This window comes from Egretta garzetta, unplaced genomic scaffold (assembly GCF_000687185.1).
Source record: "Egretta garzetta isolate BGI_Z169 unplaced genomic scaffold, ASM68718v1 scaffold6, whole genome shotgun sequence".
Lineage (NCBI taxonomy): Eukaryota > Metazoa > Chordata > Aves > Pelecaniformes > Ardeidae > Egretta > Egretta garzetta.
Window position 1 is genome coordinate 1,970,544 of NW_009260080.1, and position 16,993 is coordinate 1,987,536.

At 37.6% G+C, this 16,993-nt stretch overlaps 1 protein-coding gene across 1 annotated transcript in view; it reads right to left on the reverse strand.

The window, feature by feature from the left end:
* The window catches only part of LOC104128531 (phosphofructokinase, platelet), a 48,737-nt gene extending 31,750 nt beyond the window's left edge, over nucleotides 1-16,987 (reverse strand). Inside the window, exons 1-3 of the mRNA XM_035896804.1 lie at nucleotides 16,618-16,987; nucleotides 7,403-7,482; nucleotides 515-592 (exon numbers count right to left, since the gene is read on the reverse strand). Of these exons, the coding sequence (XP_035752697.1) occupies nucleotides 515-592; nucleotides 7,403-7,482; nucleotides 16,618-16,696 (237 nt within the window). The 5' untranslated portion in view covers nucleotides 16,697-16,987. The remainder of the gene's footprint in view (nucleotides 1-514; nucleotides 593-7,402; nucleotides 7,483-16,617) is intronic.
* Between the last annotated feature and the right edge of the window lie 6 nt (nucleotides 16,988-16,993).

The window sequence follows — 16,993 nt, forward strand, 5'->3', positions numbered from 1 at the left end:
TGAGGAAAAGTGTACGGAGATCCAAATGGCCCCCTTTGCAGAACGTTGTAATATAAATGTACAGGCAAAGACACCGATATTATCTGAGCTCTGGAGAACTGTACTGCAATTACACCCATTACTGTAATTCTAAATCCACTTACACAGAAAGCCAAGGGTTTCGTAAGAAAACACTTGCCTTACAAAACACAGTTGTTTCATATTTTGGCCATATAATGTCTTTTTTATTAAATATAGGCTTGACAATATGGCTTTAGGAGGCTAATGACATGTAATGTTGAAAATCTAGGACAAAGGTTTTCGAGATTATTTCTGTGTACCAAATACAAGGCCACACAAAGATATTTAGAAAGTGTCAAGCATCCATACTGTAGAAATCAGACTCTGATACAAATGGTATGCGCTGGTCACCCAGTCATCACAGAATTCAAATCTGTCTGCCTGGATCTAGAATTTTGGTACCCTGTTTAAATAGACAGGGTTTGGGGTCCCACCCTCACCCCCTAACACTTACCACTTGCAGGATACTTGAAACACTTTCCCATGAAACTTCTACAATATTATCACCTCCATCAACCATTCCCTGGTAACCCTGAAAAAGAAAAAAATATTTCAGAAGTCTGATCTGTAAAGTTGTGTAACACTGCAGTAATACTCACCTTGCATATTTTAATGCAACTTTAAGTTTAAATTTAAATTACTTTAAGTAATTAAAAACACTGAATAAAAAAAATACTGAATTTAAATGAAACAACATTCAAGCAGGTATCACATTAGGGGAGTAAAAAAAGTCAAACAAACCCTCTTCCTAAAAGATCAGTTCCAAAGACAACTTCAAGACAAATACTTTACACAGCTTATAAACTAGAATGGCAACTATTTATCCTTTCTTAGGAATAAATATTCAGCTATTTTTGAAAAACGACAAAGACTGAAGAACTCTGAAAAGTATTGTAAAATGCGCTTCATAAAAACATAACCTCAGGCTGAGGTCACGATCTTTGAAAAACAGCTAACTTTGTAAAACTTTGTATACTTTTCTCCCCCAAGATAGGTAATAGGCAAAACAAAATAAAGAGCAACAATCAAAACTTTTTCATAAAGGAAGAAGAAATCAGGTCACATAATCTTTATTCTTTTTTGGAGGCAGTTACACAACAAATAGATGAAAGAAATTTAGTAGAAAAATACAACTTTTAGTGATTTAAGAAATCCTTAATACCTTAACTTAAATGGTATTCAAAAACCAATGCATCCTGTAATATAGAAAGAACTACACTTAGCTGAAAGAAGGAAAACTATCTAGTGAGCAGCTGAAGGGTTTTGTTATGCCTGGCTTTATTAACTCACTGCATAAATACTATCAGAAAGACAGTGACATTACAGATTCTTTTCTATTAGGTGATATTGTGAACCCTGATTTGAAAAAAAAAAAAAAAAAAAAAGAGAAAATACAGTGATGTTCTAACCTAGAAAAACTTAACTGATATAGACACCAGAATAAAACTGGAGTTACCATTCACCTTTTGACATTTATTTAAATCCAAAGGGAAAAAAACATACTAGGTTAAAGAAAACAAACAAAACCCCACCAAATGGAAAAAAAAAACCAAACATGACTATGTTTATGTCTCCATTTTTAGATTATGTGTATAAATGGTTAATCATGCTGAGGAATAATTAGTTAACCTTTCTTCTGTATGCAGTTCTTGCAAGACCATACACATTTAGTTTTGGGGTTCTCAATAATAAATCAAGTGGAACTAGAAATAGAAGGGAAATTAGAAGACAGCTAAACTGACATTATAAACTGGAAACACTTAACTTTGGCATGATCCAGAGCATTATGTAGATTCTATCCAGTAAGCACTAACTTGGAAATATACTAAGCCTACGCTGGCTTAAAAAGCCATATATATTACATGAATACCATATCATATGTGGAGTTCCTCGCTAGCACGGTAGGATAACAATATAAAGATAACCTGGACTCAGCAAAAGTACAAGTTATTCAGATTAAGCTTTCCAGAATCCTAGTACAGATTCCAAGGGAAAGGCACAGAAGTTTCTGCTCAGTGAGACTTGACTGATGAATTTACATATAAGATGATCAAGTAATAGTAAAGAAACAGCTAGGTGGAAAGCTATCTATGCCTCTACTTTTTGTTGTTCAACTGATCTTTTCAATATTTTGTACACTCTCCAGATAACTTTGATATGTACCTAATGCATACACATACTGTCTTGTATACTAATGTATACACGACCTGAAGCTAAGACATTATTTGCACAATTTCTTCAAAATTAGAAAAAGTTGAAAAAGAAATAATGCTTGATCTACATATTAACTTTAAAAAAACTAAAAATTCTTTCTCAAATAAAGTGCAAAGATCTTCAGATGAAAATATTCCAGTGAATCCAACTGACTTTGATGAAGGCTAATAAATTATTAAGTTCACTTATCACAAATCTGATTGGTTTTTTGTTTTTAAAGCAAAGAATCCCATGTTCCTTATATTACTCAGTAATGGGTTGAAAGCTTTTCCCATTGGTGTTACTACTGGCAACTATACTAACACCAAGATTCACATGCAACAAATCCTGAAAGAATAGTGTGATGTTGCATTCTAACTCCATTCGTAACACTGACTATAGTAAGCTGTACTACAAGCTGACAGATACACAGTTCACATATTTGCTCCAACCATTCACCTTCCTTTTTTACTTGAGAGAGAAAATAAAAAAAGTGGATCCAAGAAACTAGTATATACAATACATACACAATTATATACATCTCATGAGACTCGTGGATAAAAATTCCCAATCTACAAATCCAAAACACAGGGAAAAGCAAATGGATAAACTATTTGAAATTGTCTGTAAGATTTGAAACACCTTACAGCTAGGCTAAGGATGAGCTAGGACAGACTCCTGGCACCATGCGTCTTTAGAGTAGAAAGGTCTCGAGCATTCTGGTCAGGAGCCCACATCGGTTCTACTTTTCCTGTGTAGACATGCAGGAACATAGGCTGTATTAAAAGTTCCTCCCACTACAAGGTAAGGACAGTGAGCTTTTGCAACAGGCCTGATCAACTTTATCTGTTACATTAGCTTTTTCTAACTCAGTTTTGCTTGCCAAATAGTGTATATAAGCTAGCTCTAAACAATGTAGCTAGAATTTCCATGCTGTTCTTCCATATCATTAAGTGATACAAAAGCCATAGAATTAAAGCAACTTTATAGAAAAGCTATAGGGGAAAAAAAGATGACCAATTATAACTGAAGTATTAATAATGATCATGATTTCCATTTATCATTTTAGTTATTTAAACACTGATGCTCACTTGGGGACTGTGCAATCCATTTTAAAGGTGGGATAGAATTTGAAATATTTTATCAAATAGTTCAAACTGTTACAATTGTCTGGTTACTGAAAATTACTGGCAGATGTGAATATAGACCTAAATAAAAACAGGGGACCTGTCAATTTACATTAAAAAAAATATCTTACACTAGATTCTAAAAATAGCAGCTTCGGTACTAGAAGTATGGGGCAAGAATGGAAACAAGCAAACTCAAAATACAGCAAGCACAATACTTGAAGATCAACTCCATTTTATGCTTATTCCTTCATCTACCCAAAATCTGAATATTCAAAATTGAGTAAGAGGAATTCTCTCTCGGTCATATGTTCAAAGGGCACATACATATACACTGTAACTCCTGGAGAGAGTGGCAGAGACAGTAAACCTTGCTTCCAGTCTTAACTCTACAAGCAAAAGCTTTTGAAAAAGAACAAGCCATCTTCTGATACGTTACATGAGACACATCTGGGGCCTTTAACAGTTATTTCAGTTTATTTACTGAGCTTTTTCAGCTACTGCTCAACAATGTAAAATACTAGCATCACGGAGTGCACAAACCACCACATAAAAGACAGGAAGTTTTCCTCACAGAAATCCGTGACTGCCGTACCATTGCATTTCCAATGCTGGCCTCTTGAGAAAAAGATTCTTAATCAAGATGAAGAATCTAAAAGTTCCATAGCTTAGTAGTAAGAGCACGAATCCACTGGGAACTATATGCTTCAACCCTGGAAAAAGGGCAGGTTATTTGTATTATATTATATTTAAGACCTCAGTTTCTAAAATGAATTGCCATAATTGAGAGGCATCACTTTTTCTTCTCATTCTTAATTAAAAAAAAAAAAAAAAGCTAAACAAAACCAAAAGACTAAAAAAAACCACCTTAAAACACTTCTGGTTAGTGAAAAAATTTTAAAATAGCCTCCTACAGCAACCCAGTACTTTCACACATACTTCCATCTCCTAGATTTTCACAGCATAAAACAAATAAATCCATGGGTACTCAAATTTTAATTCGGATTGGGGTAGATTAGAGGAATAATGTGATGCTAGTCAGTGAGGGTGACTACAGACTCTTTATATACTAAAATTAAATACCATAAGATGTTAACATGACTAAAATATGAAACTTGGGCAACTGTACAGAATAAATGCTGTTTCCACGAATTAATAGCAACATTTTCAAATAGGTTAATTTCAATTAATTAAGATACAAGGGTTGGGTTTTTTTTTTACATTTATAACTATAAAATTAGGGGTTTCTATGAACTATATAAATTATATACAAATATAATAAATTATAGTTTTTAAATAAACTATTTTATAGTTTTAATTTTCACATAAGTGAGGGGCTTTTTTTTCTCTTTGGGGAATCAAAGCATGTCCAAAGAGCCCAAGAATTCCAATGTCTAACTGTTTCTTTGGGCTTTGGTAAACTCAACTTTAAAAAGGTTAGAAAATTACTTATATCTAGTTCGTTGCCACTTTTTATTTATTTATCTTGGTAACCTCTCGCTCATCACAAAATAAAGCAAAATGGAGTTAGGAAACAAAAGGAAAATAGAGTTATTGTTTTATCTAGAATATGGAGCTAGTTTTGGCTACATCTGTAGAAGACGGATGGTTTTAGAGCAAAAACAAAGTTCTTATGACAGAGAAAGTTACAGGAGAAAAAGAGAATATGACAACTAGAGCAACGTAGGCTTGTAAAGGCTGAGACCTTTAACTCCATTTTTGGCTCCAAATGAGAAAACATTTTTCACCTTTCGGATGTTGCCACTTTAATTTTTTTCTTCACTTTTTCAGAGCAGACTTTAATATTTTTCTTCACTTTTTCAGAGCAGCTTCAATACAAGTATAACTTTACCTTGACATATGTGTGTCTAGTTAAAATGCTTAGTCAAAATGTAGGCTGAAAATACACTATTCTCATCGCTTAACACACTGAAGTCTGCATCTAATTTAGAAGGACCTTATTAAAACTATCAAATACAACAACTACAAGTATATACAAAAATATCTCCTCTGTATACATCATGTAAAAGCTTATAATAGGGATCATTAGTGACAAGTCTTACCCTAAGACTTTTACCTTGCACTACACTTGTCACCTGCATCTGTTTCCTATTTCAACATGTTGAAATTAAATAGTTCTTTCTTTTCAAAGTTTGCAACAGTGTTTCTCTGAAGTACTTATATGCATTGTGAAAGAAAACTGACTTAATATTTTAATTAACGCAGAGATGAAAAAAGCTTGGCATTCAGTACTTCCTGAAACACAGAGCTGAACGGACTAATCTAGAAGCAAAGATGGCTTTCAGAGCCATTACCCGTACTTACAGTGAAATGTGTATTTTTCTCCCAGACTACACTGTTACAATGAAGACAGAATGACAACTTACAATGGAAACTCAAAACTCCAGCACTGACTTGATCTTTACAATCAATTTTCATTCAGAAATATCTAAGACTTCACACTGGCAAACTCCAGAGGAACATGATAACTTAAATAGTGCAATTTTGCTAAGTTCAGAAAAACAGAAATATCAAAATTTTCTCTGGAAATTTATCATTGAATACACTCTATGATACAAAAGTTTTTGAAAGGTGACAAAAGTAAGCATACTGTAAGATGAACTATAAAGACGTCAATTCTTAAGTTAAACATAATAATAATAAAAACAAAAAAAAATCCAAGTCCTGGCCTCCAAAGACATCCAGAAAAACCTCCTTATTTCCACAAAAGTATCTGACCCATTTCAGCAAGCCCGCAAAACAGCTGAACACTGAAGGAATTCTACAGATTGGCCATGTAATTAGCACACACTAAGTATTCAGAGCTTCTTGCTGTAGCACTGTAGTACAAAAGAATTTTGAAGCACAGTGCTCTGCTTATTTGCATTTCAATATAGTTCGCATCTCTTTAGTAAATGAACCATAGGAATAAGCAGAGACAGAAAGAAAATGGATAAATAGCTACCTTTTAAAGCTAAATTGTATATTTTGCATCCACAAAACTAAAACCAAAGTATTTTCCTAGCACTTCTATGAATTCTAGTACTCCATATTTTTATATTAAACATAAAAATTACATTTTGCTAGGAATATTGCCTGCCAAGTTTTGCCCCATATCAAGTATTTATTATGATTTGTAATAACCTCAAAATTCTAAGGAGTTGTACAGGAATTCCAGTGTGAAAAGAATGACTTCTTGCTAATATATTTACTGTATTGTTTAATCTGCAAATTTTATAAAAACTGAAAGCGTCCATCATGCGGCTGTCTAACTCTAACTTAGCCTTCCACTAAGACATACATGTACAGTATTATTTTGGCATTTACAATAAACTTGTCTTATCATTTTTTCTGGAAGTTAACAGTCTTCATGCACATGCAGTCATAAGCTTCAATCACATTGGTTGAATCATAATTCTGATGTCTGGACACACTACTGATGGCGCAGGTTTTTTGGTGGGGTCTTTATATTTGTTGGTTGGAGTCTTTTCAGTTACAATTTTCTACCTATAAGCCATGAAAGATGGCACCAGCCTGACAGTACTTTTGATCAAAAACAGGTTGTGTAATCTGTGAAATTAGGGTGATGGCGCATCCTTATCATACCCTAGGGAAATGGACTGGGGGAAAGTCAAAGGATTAAGAATTAGTAGTTTAACTAGGTTTAGGAAGGTAAATATAAAGCACAGTATTTGGGGCCAAACATCTAACAAGTACACAAATACATAGCTCGGTGCTGGATGACTACCATCTCCAGTTTTCTCAGTATTTTCAAGCTTCTGGTGGCACATAAAGAATTCCATATATTTAAAAAATTATTTTCAACTGAAATAGTTTTAGCATATACCTTGTAAAAAGTACTTTCCACAACACTAAAAAATATGAAATAAAACATTGATATGATGAAAGGGAATGTCATCTACAAAATTTTTTAATTTACACTATACATTGTCCATGAGGTTTCCACAAAAACTGAATTATAGTCAGAAGACAAATACAGAATGAATAAAACAAAAACTAACCTCAAAAACAAAATACACTTTGGCTTTTACATAGATTCCCATGCGTACTACTGCGCGCACAGCAGCATTCATACCTGGGAAGAAAAAGCAAAATCACATTGTTATAGTTTATCGAATATTTTTTGTATAACATAAATTTTCAGTGTCTTTAAAAAAAAACCCACATTAATTCATTCCTAAAGACATACAATGATCAGCATCTATTAAATTAATGACAGTGCAATCAGCCTATGAATATGAAAGGCGCAGAAGTATTTGCTTTGTTACAATAATTATGTGGATGCCAGTATGCGTGTTAATCAGATATTAAATTGCTATTGATTGTAAAACAGCATTGTAAAAGTAACAGCTGCCAAACCAGAAACAGAAAGTAAATTCAATTCACAGTAATGATTAGTTTTCTGTCTGAAACGTAAAACATTCAGCCAGAAAAAATTTAGCTCCTTCAAAGGAGAAATTATATTGTAACAGTTCTTTTTCCTGAGCTTTCCAAAGTACCACAGGTATACACAGTATGTTGTGGGGAGCACAATAAAAGTTCATGACACTGACAGTGCCCACTTAAAAAGATGGAAGCACCAGTAAATTAACACAAGAAATGCTGCATGGATTCATTTGACAGTAAAGTGCCTAAATGCCACTTTCCTTCCCAGAACTGCAAGGTGTCATTGGAATTCTCTGTTCACAGACGTCTGAAATTATACTAATGTAAAAACTTCCATTTAAGTCCAATGGTCAAACACTTAACCTCCTGAGCAACAGTTAGTTTCTCACTCATCCCCCTACATGGGTCAAATTAATTTCTGTTATAACCTATCCCTTCAAATACCTTATTCATTATTCAGGAAGCTCCCAAAAGTAATAAACTAATTGTTTCCATACCACTTAAACAGACCCAAGAGATTATGCAAAGCATGAAGACAGAAGCAGTTAGGCTACACTGAAAGAAATAGCCTTGGCACATCAGTTGAAAAGGGATGCCAAGAAGGTGACAACCCAAAGTATTGGGCACCAGTTCTCCAAATCTGTTGCACTTGATATCAAAATAGCAAAGTAGTAGGTCATCTCTGCTGTTTGACACAGGTGTTAAATATTCACCTATCTAAAGATGTAAAAAGTCAATAACTGGAATAGATAAACCCACACCACAGTAAGCCATAAAGATCTTTCCTACAATATCCACCATTATTGGAAAAAATACTGAGCTATAAAAGCTTACCTGTCTGAATAAAGAATGAGACTGAGGTTTTCCCAAAGGTTTATTACTTAGGAACATACCAGAAACTTCCTGAAGTTGCCCAACGCAAAACAAAAAAATTAAGTTTGCCAAAATCAAGTTGCTTTGTTGTTTGTATAGATGTCACTTAACCTTAAGATTAAAATCACAAGTAACAGTGTTTTCACATAAATTCTGTACCAGGAAATAACAGCAAGAACTCTCTCAGCCAGATGTAGCCTTATGGCAGAGCTGGAAAAAGTTCTCAAATGCCAAGATTGCTAAAAGCACAGCTTTGGACGATGAACCGGATGACGCCAAAGAAAAGCAGAGAATCCCATCTGACAGGCTGTACTGAAAACAAAGTTAGTATGCTACGTCTGCAATAAAAACAGATCTACTACACAGAGCCGAGCTCTCTCCTCAGTGAAACAGTTTTCATAACAAGAAGAACCCTTCCACCCCTCACGCACAATGACCCTCGAAAAGTGGAGACGAAGACCTTTAACTTCACAAAACTGAGAGTTCTTCATAGCACTGCCATTTTCCTCAAACAGGGAAGACAGAAGAACAAGCTACTGCTTTCGTCAAAGTCCACAGGTTGTTTCTATTAATGCCAACATTTTCTGTGGGAGGTTGGTTTTGTTAGTTGATTGGTAGGGAAGTTTTTTGGTAGCTTGGGGTTGGATTTTTTGGTGGTTTGTTTTGGTTTTGGGTTTTTTTCTGAGGGAGGGGGGAGTGGTGTTTGTTTGTGGAAGGTTGTGGGGTTTTTTTTTCCATTTGGCTGCAAAATTCTAGAAGAGCAGCTAAAAGGTTCACTTTCTGAAGGGAAACAGTTCATCCTCACTGGGTGAGGACTACTCAGAACTGCCCTTTTAAGAACCTCCTGTGTTTGAGGTTCAACTTTGTCACCTCTCTCGTTTGGCACACGAGAAGAAACACTAGGATTCTTTCAGCTCTCTAATATATGTCCAGTTATAAAGACTATGGTGTCTAATTCATCAGTAGTCTCTGTATTCCAAGTATCTAATTAGAATAAAGAAAAAGTGTCTGTGATCCAAACAGGCTAAAGCAAAATAATTTTGTTAGATAAAAATAATTTAATAAAATAGTAAGGCATTAAATGTAAACATTCAAGTGTCTACCAAAGATACATCCTTGTCTTTTATCTGTTTCTTGATCACATTTCTACTTTATTCGTCATGTATGCTAGCTTTTTATCTTTAGCCTGAACCTCCCTTCATCAGTGTGTTTTAAAGGGTAGTAACTGTTCTCATTAAAAGTTCTCTAGATCTGCCATACATTCATTATGTGTAATTTAGCCTACAAATGTTGATTTGGCTTAATGTTCATACTTCTAAAATAGAGTAAAATATAAACATTCATTTCTCAAAATAAAAAACCCATTAATTCTTTCCATGTGAATATATTCACAATACAGCCCCATATTTTCTTAGTGAATACTTCCCAGTTTCCATGTGTCTTACACAAAAAAATGGTAAAATTCATGATTTATCTGCTGCAAGAAAGGACAAAAGCCCAGGAAAAAAAACAAAACAAAACAAAACAAAAAACCAAACACAAACCCCAAACACAATTAGAGACAGAAAGCATCTTCTCAGTACCACCACCGTAGCTTTATAAATTCATGCAACATACATACTATTATTATTTGGTGGGCTGTATTTTATCTCTTTATACAGAAAAAGGACTTGGGTGTTTATTGGCAAGCTCCTAAAGAAGTATCGTACATTTCAGAAGGACTGAGGACTAATGGATGTTATAATTGGACATCTACAAAATACAGTTAAAATATTGAAGCTTTTGACTTTTACATTTTGCCTATCTAATTCTGAATACACCGCTTGCAGTGATTCAAGTATGTAAATACAGAGAATTTCATGAAGTCTCTGCAGAACTTGTCTAACAAAATGTTGCTGTATTTGATTATTTGTGGAGTCTTACAATAGTATTTGTGAATTATCATAACTATGAAATGTAATTATATGCTTATTACCAAAAAAGAGATTTACTGGGTGAACCATGGATTTAGTCCTGAATAAGTATAGCCTGATAAATATATAGGATTAGAATAGCAGCTTCAAAAGAAAGCCACGAGTAAAACCAGTATTTTTTTTACATCATAAGAATTACCATTTGCTTTTGCATTAAAGTCTTTGACAGAGGTTTGTTTTTTTTTTTTAAAAGGATTTATTTTGCTCATTTGCACTCAGCAAAGATCAAGTAATCTGCAACTACTTACATGGCTTTACACAACGATGAAATCAATTTAACAGTTGATAATTTACTGTCCTTCTTTACATTGTCTATTCAATTGTCTTTGAAAGCAATAATTTTCATAGCAGGTTACAAACAGTACTGCAGAAATCTTTAAATTATTTTGAAGGCACTCCCTTCCCCCAAAAGAGTATTCCTCTACCATGCCTACATCCTATTCCACATACATATGCACCACTACAACAGAGGAGCTGGAGTAAAATTAAAACACTATTTTGTGTTTAAACCAAGTTTTCCTCACTTTAGTCAGCTAGACAGGCCTTCAAATAAATAACTAATACTAATCATATAAAATAAAAGTCAAAACTAAGCATCTTGGACAAACATCAAGTTAAGTACCACCTACTTTAAAGATAAACATTGGCTTTAATGCATGCTTAATGACTCAGTGCATATGTTTAAGTGCTACCCTGAATAAAGACCCAGACTTAAAAGACCATATAGCAAAACTGGGTGTATTAAGAGGAGTGTGGCCAGCAGGTCGAGGGAGGTTATCGTCCCCCTCTACTCTGCCCTGGTGAGACCCCACCTGGAGTACTGTGTCCAGTTCTGGGCTCCCCAGTTCAAGAAAGATGAGGAACTCCTAGAAAGAGTCCAGAGGAGGGCAACTAGGATGATAAAGGGACTGGAGCACCTCCCCTACGAGGAAAGGCTGAGAGAGTTGGGCTTGTTCAGCCTGAAGAAGACTGAGAGGGGACCTTATCAACACGTACAAATATCTTAAGGGCAGAAGTCACGAGGATGGAAGCAGTCTGTTTGCAGTCGTGTCCAGCGACAGGACTAGGGGCAACGGGTGCAAACTGAAACATAAGAGGTTTCAGTTGAATATGAGGAAAAACTTCTTTACTCTAAGGGTAACAGAGCACTGGAACAGGCTGCCCAGGGAGGTTGTGGAGTCTCCTTCTCTGGAGATATTCAAAGCCCGCCTGGATGAAGTCCTGTGTAGAATGCTCTAGGAGAGCCTGCTTTAGCAGGGGGGTTGGACTAGATGATCTCCCGAGGTCGCTTCCAACCCTTGTGATTCTGTGAAAACACAGAAACTAAGAAAAATGTCTAAACATTACCAAACAGAAAGACTTTATTCATGTATGTAAATGGATGTATGAGTAGCGTTGTAAGAGCCTAGAATCATCAAAAGGAAAGCTGAGAAGCAGCAGTCAAATACAAGAACTGAACAAATGTTTACAAAAACAGTTTGGGTTTGTTCCATTTACTTTTAATTACATAACATATTTTATTGCATAAAAGGACAATAATGATTCTAGATACCCAAAGAAAATACTATACAATTTTTCTAAACAGTAGCACTATTAGATCAGAACATTCTACAGCACAAATATATACAACAGCATAACATCTAGACTACATACATATCTCCTTCTTCAAAAATCTAAAGAAATCTTAAGTTTCAATTATAGAATCCACAGTAAGTATAGAAGCAGTTCCTCCAAAACATTAAGTGCACTGAAATAGTTACACTCATCCATTAATAACTAGATTCCTTAATTTTATATACAAATTATATTTATAATATTATATATATGGACACATATACATGTACTTTATATACATGTATATACACACTTTATTTGCTGGAAAGGTAGCTTTTTGGGGGGCTAGAATTCAAATATTTCTTGTGACTATCTTCAAATTACATAAGTGTTAACAAATAAACTGTAATTTGGATGACAAAAGGAGTGTGGGTTGTTTTGTTTAGGGGGATTATGGTTTTCTTGTTTGTTTGGGGGTTTTTATTTATTTTATTTGTTCAGTGGCAAAATTTCTTTTTCTATCATATGCTACCAGGACAACCTTATTTAATAAGTCTTGTGATGTTCCTCAGAAGCCTGTAATGCTTCAAGAGTAGAAATATGTAGATCTTTGCTTCCACAGTCATGGTCTGTGCTATTCCAAAACTGTGGAATCCAAGAGGCTGTAGAGGTTTTTTAGCTGTTTCTAAGCTCAGTAGTTGCTGAAGGAGTAAAGTGTTTTTATTTGTTCAGTGGCAAAATTTCTTCTTCCAATGTAAGCTACTAGGACAAGAGCAGTACATCTGCACTACTATATTAAATATGCCTTGAAGTGTTGGGAAGCCTGTAATGCTTCAAATGTAGAGATAGGCAGATCTTTACTTCAGCAGTCACAGTCTATGATATTCCAGACCATTACCATGTAATCCGTAAGTCCCTTACTTATGCTGTCTTCCACAACACTAAACCTCTGAATTTATCTCAAAAATAACACAGCCACGTTCAAAGACAATGATCTTGAGCCAGTAAATTGGGCAACAGCTCCAAGCAGCCACAAACACATCGTTCCCCAACAGTACACAGCCACCTTCCATCAGAAGCTTTCAAGTGATGTTGTTCCTGCTGCTGAGCCACACCCATCGCAGTCCTAGAATAAGCAGTCTGATTGGAGGTTATACGAACAGATGTTACCTAGGGCAGCCAAAACTGTCTGTGGCAGGGGCTGGCATACAACCAGCGTGCTTCATGACCTGAAGCAGACCACGGCCAGTCCCACAAAGAGAAGACAGAAGCATGACGTAAAACCCATTTATTAGTCCACCTTTCTGAGCTGCAACCACTACAATTTAGAAATAGTCCAGAAACAGAACTAACACTTAAATTTTGACAATCAGTTGTCAAAACGTCCTTTGTCTCTCAAGGTGATTATGGTGGAAAGTACTTGGTTTAGTTCACAGTTTAACAGCTGACTAGCTAAAGTGATAGACTGAAAAGTTTAGTACTTACAAACCTTAAGTGTACAAAATACGTATCTTTTTTTCTGTCAAATAAATCACTGATGAATTCTTTAACTCCACCAACCAATATAATACACCTGTGTTTAAAATGTGGTGACTAAACAAGTTCCAGTATGAGATGTACACATTCTGTAGTCCTTAACATTCCATGGGTAGTAAAAAGGACAAACAAAAAAACCTTTCAAGGAAATACCACAAATGTGGAGAAGTAATTTAAAATTTAACATGTCCTATAAATCGAAAGGCTTGTGTAATTTACCTAATGCTGTTTCTAAATTATTAAAAAAGTGCAATAACAGCAAAGGCAGAGACTTCTATTTTAAAATAAATTCAAGCATATTTTGTCCTAGGCTGACTTACAGCCCACCAATCTAAATCAAGGCACCTATTGATAGGAAGATTACATGTTTACTGCAATACTAATGGGTGTTCTTTTCATCCAATTTCCTGTGAGCTTAGTTTGCATTACAGATATTCTGAAGATTACCAGTGTCTAACAAACCTAGAATAAAACCTCACAAAAACACTGGAAGTCTTTTTTATATTAGTACTTTTTTGCTTACTTCAGAGTTAGTAGTTTTGCCTCACCTCCAGTTTGCTTGGACACATTTTCAAACATTCTGCAGTAATAGCAGCATATTTCCTTCTGCTTATGCTTCATAACTTCACTTCTCTCGCACATTTGCCCTACAGAGGGCAAATGACCTTGACAGGGCGTGACTCATCCTGTCCCTTGTTTAACTCCTAACCCAGCATGCAAACAGGCTTGAGGTTGCATATGGTACATATCTATACTGTTACCAAGAGAGTAAGGGTTATAAACCTCAACTGTGTTGTGTGATTCAATTAAAATGATCAAGTTGTAATTTTTTTTTTCCTTGTTCTTCTAAGTTAGGACAACAATGCTGCCTACAAAATTACTTGGAAGGCGTCCAGTTTACTTTGTCTGGTCTTTGTGACACCCTGACTCCTCAGACAGCAACTTTCGCAGACTGTTACTTTTTATCCCTCCATGTAAATACACTGCAGCTGCAATCTGCCGGATAATAGTCTAGACATTACCCATGGCTTCTGCAAGTCCTTTAAATGCTTTAATTCACATGGTGGAGAGTGCAGATTAATACTTTATGAAGAGAGATACATCTGCTGCTGCATTATATAATCTCCAGCCATGTGGAAGCAAGTCGCAGGGCTCAGCCTTTTGCTGAATGCACTACTGCTGCTTGAGGCAGTGCCCTGTCACACTTTAAAATTAAAATGGCGATACAGCGACCAGACCATTAAAACAGAGATGCCTTGATTCAGAGTCCCTCCTAGAATCATTTAGCAGCAGAGTCGATGACACTGAGAGCAAACTGTGGGCAGAACTTGAACAAGTGTAACCCCACCGAGGGGCAAAAGAGAAACCATTTAAGGGCATCAATTTGCTTTTTCTCCGGAACGGCAATATTTTCCTCTCCGACTTGGTACCAAATCCCTTCCACCCCTGATTAGGAAAAGCTTCAGATAACCGCAGGTAAACCCGGGGGCTCCCCGTTATTCCTGCGGGCAGGGGGAGGGAGGATGCTTCTCCCGGCCCAGATGACGCAAAGAGGCGGAATCTGCAGCGACTCGCGGCGGATCACGTACACACCGGCGGTGGGGAGGGACAGCAGAGGCACTGGTCCACGCAAACTACTACCGCGTGGGGGAGAGGGGAGGAGAGGAGAGGGAGGGGCTGCTGCCGGCACCCGCTCGCACCCCGGGAAATCGGGCACAACTCCCCAGCCGCGGACGTCCCCACGTAAAAAGCTGGAGAAAACGGTCATCAAACTGCCGAGCCCACCCGGAAAGGAAGGAGAGGCTTTTTTCCCCCTGCACAAATGCGAATCTCGAGTGCCGTTTCTTCTTTAAGTGAAAGTACTTTCGAGACACTCCCAGCAAAAAAATAAAGTAATCGTCATTTAAGGGAAGGAGCCAAAGGCAATCATCACTAAACCACTCTCCTGAAAAAAGCAGAGCAAGATCCCTCTCAAGTAGCATGGAGCATTACACATTTGAAATTGTAATTAACTGAAACTTCCAACTGTTAATATATATGAGATGTTCTGGTAGAAAAAGGGGAAACGAAAGCATAGGAAAACATGACTCCATGACTAAGTATATTGCGATCAAGTCTCTTTTCTTCCCCTTCCCTCTTAGGGTCTATAGGTCTTTTGTTTGTCCTGTCCTGTAGCTAGGACTCCCTCTATACTTAAGAGATTTAAGGACGTGAAACACGTTTCCAGCATACTCCTGCGAGGCTAGAGAGTAAACCACCATGTGAGCTTTCTAAGTCATCGGTAGGAACACAGAAGCGTTCCTGGTGCCAAAACGAAGTGAAAAGCAGATGAAGCGAGGGCTGGCAGAGCCCCAGCAGCGCAGCCAGCCTCCCACCCGCCGTGCAAGGCAGCACGACCTCCTCTCCCGCTCACATCTGCCATCCGCTCTCCCTCCTCACTCTCCTCTCCCCACCATCTCCCGAGGGCTGAAGGCATTTTGGTGGTAAAAGTTACCGGAGCGTTTCTACCCTCTTGCCTGGCAAAGCAGACTCAGAGGAAAAGTGATGAGAAAGGGAGGGAGGAGGAAGGATGAGGGTATGTTTGCAGCTCGGGCGCCCAGGCCGCGCAAAAATGGTTTATCTTTTAAATGAACATGGCAGGAGAGACAGCTCGAAGGCCAGCACGGGAAGAGGGACCCGAGAACCACGGCAGCCTCGTGTGCCCCACTCCCAGACCTCCTTCTCTCCACCATCTCCATGTGCCTCTACCGGCGCGGCTTCCCGCGGGCGCCCCCGGGGCAGCCCATGCTTCCTCCTCCCTTCTCGCCGGCGCTGCTACACCCACCAGCTCCTTCCCCGGCCTCCCGCATGGGCGCCCTGCCTGCCCGGGAGGCCCTTTGCGCTCCCGCCTCCCCCCTCGCCGCCGCTGGTCAGCACCCCAATGGCCTTTCCGGTGCCCGACAGGTTCTCGAAGAACTTGGGTTGGTGATCCATGGCGCTGCGGGGGCGGCACCGGCGGGCGAGACGGAGCGAGGTCGCTGAGGGAGCCCCTGGCCGCGGGGCTCTGCCCTGCTACCCGAGGTGCACGCTCAGCCGGATCAAAGATTGGGCCTCTGCGGAAAAAGAGCCCGAAAAAGAAACCGGTGTCGGTGTGTATTTACAGACCGGTACGTTTACTCTAGAGAAAAACGAGGGGAGGGGGCGGCTGTGTGAAAAAGCCCGAGAAAGAAGAGAGAAAGAAAAAAAAAAAAAGGTGAGGAGAGAGAGGAGACGAGATGCAGCCCTCACATC